Here is a 6,097-nt window from a genome sequence, read left to right on the forward strand (position 1 = left end):
AGTTTCTTATTCGTATGAAACTATAGACTTAGTATTTTGATTTCACAAACATCTAATATGAACCAGTGCTGCATTCAACATACCACGTGACACACAAATATCGATGTTTAGCTGTGTTTTTTAATATTTACTTTTAAATTAACAAATTGAGTAATGTATAGTTCTAAAATTTGAATTATAATCTACTGTTTGATACCAGACTTATTGACATAAATAATTCATGAAATAGTAGTTCAATAAATTTTTAAATGTGAGTCAACAAACGAGATGTCACGGCCTTTCACCTGTGACCTGTATCGAAAGGGTTAATTTTACAACATCGTATGGATTTGAATATAATATTGAATACAAGTCAATCAGTAAACAACTACCAGGCAACTTATGGTTTCTTTACTTGAATTTACAACCAGAAACAGCTAATAATCATTGTACTTGTGCATGCCATTTTGTGATAAATTTGAAAACTAGCAGGCATACATTTTCTAACAAGTGTTTGAGAAAGACTTGCATAGTACAGCAAATACTCAAAATATAAAGACATTGGATACAATAAACCAACATTGTAATATAATGTAAAAAAGTTTATATATAAGAAATTTGGAGTAAAAAGTTGTAAGATGCTATGAAGTAAATCATATTTCATTTTTTACATAGTAATGTAGTTATTTGAAAGCTGCTTGTAAACATTTAGAAATATAGACAATGAGAAAGTGTAATAGATTTTTTTCAGAAAAGTATTCCTTGAAGTATTTTGAGAAGGTTATAAGTGAATAGGCTGATAAAACCACTTAGAAAGTGTGAATAGCATTGCATAGTTTTCATTTATTTCTGCTTTTATCCATGTGGAAAATTCAAGGGTTTAACACTGTGTGCATGGGTAGGGGTCAAAGTGTGTATGCCCTGACTTTGTACAGAGTGTCATTCAACATGGTATTATAATTTGATGTCAGAGTTATCAAATTTTCATGTTTTCCTACATTGCTTATTTTGCAACAGTTTATATTAGATTGGAGAAAATACCAAATACAGTGTACAGGGATACTGAAAGAAACTAGATATGCATTTAGGAGGATGCAGAGGTTATACAAATGCAATTTGCGAACTGTATGGTAGACAGAAGTATATTTATTAATCACATTAATACCACTTTGCATTCATAGTCTTAAATCAGACTGACTTTGTCATTTCACAGACAATTTTATATAACACATCTGATATTATTGTTTACAGCAGACTTGTATTGGTTACTAAAAACTTGCCACATTTTGTGAACTTACACTTTGTAAATTTGGAGTTGTAGTCATCATTACCTCTTCAGTATGGGGTCAAACCATTGGACCAATCCCGTTAACATTCACATAAATATCAAAAATCACCTACATTACAAACTTAGAAGTGGGTAATCCAGTTTTACAGCTGATTTAGGTTTTACTTGAAATAATAACATGGAATTTGAAGTTAGCCTACAGAGAATAAAATAGAAGTTATTTCAGGAAAATTATGTGCATGAACTTTGAGAGTAAATTATCACAGAGAGGTTGTTTAAACATTTGACACGTTTTTCAGTTTTGTTAGTTACTGTTGTTTCACCTACTATTGATGATGTCTAATTAACTAATGTAACAAAGCTTCGTAAAGGAAACAATTGTGCCTGGTTTGATTTGGCCCAGCAGAGTTATTATTGTTCTTTATTTGTTTTGCCTTGAATGCAAGTTTCCTTATTTTATTTCTTTTTTTTGCAGGGTGAAACTTTTTAGTGGTCTTTTGATTTTCTTCATAATTTATTTGGACAGAGTTTTGTTAAACAAAACTTGATGATGATGTTTTGATTTATCCCACTTTTTGGGTGAAATTTTGTAGATTGAAACTTTTTATTGGTCATTGGAACTACCCTAAATTGATTTCGGTGAGGTTTTACAAACTAAAATCTTTTAGGGATCTTTTGATCTACCACACAGTCTGTTTGGTGAGGTTTAGCAAAGTAAAACTTTCTAGGGATCTTTTGATCTACTCTAGGGTCTGTTTTGGTGAGGTTTTGCAAAGTAAAACTTTCTAGGGATCTTTTGATCTACCACACGCTCTGTTTTGGTGAGGTTTTGCAAAGTAAAACTTTTTAGGGATATTTTGATCTACCCTACAGTCTGTTTTGGTGAGGTTTTGCAAAGAAAATTTTTTAAGGATCCTTTGATCTAACCTACAGTCTGTTTTGATGAGGTTTTACAAGGTAAAACTTTTTAGGGATCTTTTGATCTACCACATGATCTGTTTTGGTGAGGTTTTGCAAAGAAAAACCTTTTAGGTATCTTTTGATCTACTCTAGGGTCTGTTTTGGTGAGGTTTTGCAAAGTAAAACTTTCTAGGGATCTTTTTATGTACCACACGCTCTGTATTGGTGAGGTTTTGCAAAGTAAAACTTTCTAGGGATCTTTTGATCTACCACACGCTCTGTTTTGGTGAGGTTTTGCAAAGTAAATTTTTTTAAGGATCTTTTGATCTAACCTACAGTCTGTTTTGGTGAGGTTTTGCAAAGTAAATTTTTTTAAGGATCTTTTGATCTAACCTACAGTCTGTTTTGATGAGGTTTTACAAAGTAAAACTTTTTAGGGATCTTTTGATCATTAACTTTTGATTGACTCTTTTAGTATGACTGGAGCAAAGTGCACATGTCATGCCCTTTTACAGATTTATATATGAAATTTAATCAAATTTATTACAAATGTAAGTTACTAAAATTGGCATCAAAACATTGATAACATTTTGAATTGTAAACCAACTTTAAATTTCCAAAGGAAGTTTTAAATAAATTCTCAGTTTCCACTTCTCTGTGTCATGTGATGTATTTCCACTCTGAATTCTCCTTTTTAGATTTTCTAGCTGCCCTTGTATGGCTTTCAGAGTATCCAACAAATTAGAAACATAAAAACTATAGATAATGATAGGCAACCAAAACACTTCGATTTGCTGAGATATCAATAAATTTGTCAAACCCACTAGACAAGCTCCTCCAATATTTTCATAGCTTTTCAAGCAGACCACTATCTTTATAAACTGGTTATAACCATGTTCATCAAGTAAAGATGATTGTGGAGGTGTCTAACATTCTTAAATACGTGTTAGAAGGTAGTGATACTACGGTAACAAAGAAGCAGTTCAAGATCATGGGGACTGCTGAAAATGACTTTGTGTAATGTATAAGAGAGACTTTGGCTATTAAAAACTTTTAAATGAAACTGTTAAGTACTGGTGAGCTCATTTTAAAAATATAATGTAAAATAAAACAATAGAAAGAGCTTTTTTTTCTCTCTAAAAATCTTATTACAGTTATTTTTCGGTGGACCGTTGGCCTTAGATTCTTTTTCTGTGATTGTTCCACTCCAAGCAGCTAATGGAACTTTTTTTAACCTATTTATAGCTTAGTTGGAAAGCTAGTTAAATTATTGTCTGTTGGGGACATTCTATTCTAGTGCTTAATATGTATATTGTTCCTTAAAATGTATAATTGGTTGCCTTCAGATGTTGTAGAGGTAGTAAATTTAAGTGAGTTTAAGAAAAAGCTTGATAAGTATATGAACGAAAAGGGCTGAGTTTAAAATTTTTTAATTTTATTTTTTTAATAATTTTAATTTAGTTTTGAGGATGGAACAGCCGAGATGGACCAATAGGTCCCATGTTTTCCCAAAATATTATGTTATGTTATATTTGAAAACTACATGAATTTTATTTAAAAACTAACATTGTGAGAAAAAGTAAGGGTACTGTGCTATGGCATTGAATGCTAAATTTCTTGTGGCATATTATTTAATGAAAGTAACTAAAACGTAAAAGTTAGAAATTTTAAGGTTAGGTAATAAATGTCTTTTTTAACGTGCCACCTGAACACACTCATAAAATTATTTAGGTGCCACAAGAGATTTTTGGGTGATGGGAAAAAGATTACCCCCCTTCCAAAGAAGCATTTGGTATTTTTTTATTTTCGAATATATCAACATTCAAAACAGATGCTCAATATTATCTTTTATTGTGTTTATTTGTTATTTACCATTACATGACTGAAACCTTAGTGTTACTAGGCTAGCCTATATATAGACTTGTATGTAATTGCTATTGGAGTTTAAATATCAATTTGAAGACTACTTATCAATTGTTATACACTAATGGGAAGCAATATTTCTTCTGTAACAATAATAATAAACGTAAAATGTTCTATAATTTAGATCTCCAACTTTCAAGTTTTGATTTATATTGCTAAACCCTACATTTAGGTGTAGTAATTGATTCTAGAACATATGCATTATTTTAAGTTATTGCTGCTACTGGTAATTAAGTTTAGGCTTAGATACAGTATGAGGCAAGTAATAATAACAGTATTAATAATGATTACAGAAAAAAATATATATGTATATATATACACACACAAACACACATAATTATAAAAGTAGATACACATATGCATTAATTTTCTGTATATGCTCAGCACAGATTCAAATCATGGTCAAACAGTGATTGTCAATATCAGCCAAATGATATGCAATTTAATACGCAATATAAGTAAAAGAAACCCAGCAATTGAAATAGTTTTGGGTGATGAAAGAATGATTTCTTGGTACAAAAAATACGAAGTCTTGTCTTGCTTTCACAGTACACTCCCCTTAATACTGTCTAAGAATGATAATGTTGTTTTATCTAATATGAGACAGTTGTTGAAAAAAATATTTTGTACCATTAGAGCATATTCTTTTAAATTTTTACGGGTCATATTTGTTTTTTTAAGAGCATTTGGCACTGTGCACACATTAATTTTACACCATGCTATCTGTTATGAAATTAATTCAAAAATGTGTTATCACTTAGATTTTAAATTTGAAATAAGTTAAAATTAGGGTGAATGGTAACCTCAGGAATATATCTTTGTGAGTTTGTGTATGACACTTTCAGGAACTTATATACCTGTTTTTTTTCTGATTCAACATTTGTCGAGTCATGGGGGAAATATTATGTTCACACACATAGAAAAGAAGAAAATATTGGTCTACAAACAGGAAATAAATTGTTTCTCTCTTCTTTTACTTGTCATTGCAGTGTGTTCTAAAACAGGGGTGGATTTTCCTAATTGCCATTTCAGGTGGGATCAGGGCCAATATTTAGTCTCTAGCTATATACTAGTTTAATCTTTGAACTTTTTAAGCAATAGTTTTGATCTGAGGTGTCTGTCTGTATGATATTTAGGTTGTTTGAGTTCTCTGCATACTTTCATGATGATGGAAGACAAGGTTTGTTAAAGGTTTGTCGGATGGTGCTCTACGTAAAGTATCCCAAGTATGCTGCCGATGGTTATGAGGCTCTTTACACTCGACCTCCTGTCATTTACATCAGCGCTGCAGCAAGAATAGGCCTTGGGCACTACTTGTGTTCTCAGGTATGCACTAGTAACTTATCAAATCAAGCCTCAGAATACTGCTCATCAACTGGATACTGCACCCTCAACTTGTATTTCTTTATCATGTAAAATATTAGTATTGTTTATGGATACTTATCACTAATTATAAGCTAAGTATATGTCTGAATCTGTTTTTTTTAATTTGCATATTCAATCTTTAATAGAGAACACAAACTACAATGACCTCTTGCATTTTTGGACTAGGCTATGTGAATAGAAATGTTCCTAACTTGACTAACAAAATCAGTGTTACTAGGTAATCATACACGTAACAGTATTACCTCAGATTCTTTTGGTAACTCAAGCATGATTACAAGACTTTCACATATTGTCTTCAACTTGTATCTATCTTCATTCCATTCCTCATCATGATTAGTGTATTTTCATCTACACTGAGAACTATGTAATAAAATGTATTTAAGGATCACACTGACTATCTGAGAGGCTTAATAAAAATGGTAGATTATAAGTTGAAGGAATCAGTTTTATAAAAATAATATACAGAATGAAGTTAGCATTGTAAAGAGGGTACATAGCATTAAACTATCAGCATCATGTGGGATAGGGGTTTATATATATATACACCTGGAAAAAAGTTAAGCACCCCCAAATATTTTTCAGGATTGCTTATTGAAAATAAGGTTTAATTTTCATGATGTT

The 6,097-nt window shown here is 31.1% G+C and overlaps 1 protein-coding gene across 1 annotated transcript in view; it reads left to right on the plus strand.

Annotated features, from left to right (window-relative positions):
* Positions 1-6,097, plus strand: part of LOC106478803 (putative pyridoxal-dependent decarboxylase domain-containing protein 2) — a 68,921-nt gene that overhangs the window by 33,418 nt on the left and 29,406 nt on the right. Inside the window, exon 6 of the mRNA XM_022382465.1 lies at positions 5,227-5,416. Within this exon, the coding sequence (XP_022238173.1) occupies positions 5,227-5,416 (190 nt within the window). The remainder of the gene's footprint in view (positions 1-5,226; positions 5,417-6,097) is intronic.

The sequence above is a fragment of the Limulus polyphemus genome, unplaced genomic scaffold (genome assembly GCF_000517525.1).
Source record: "Limulus polyphemus unplaced genomic scaffold, Limulus_polyphemus-2.1.2 Scaffold251, whole genome shotgun sequence".
In the NCBI taxonomy this organism is placed as follows: domain Eukaryota; kingdom Metazoa; phylum Arthropoda; class Merostomata; order Xiphosura; family Limulidae; genus Limulus; species Limulus polyphemus.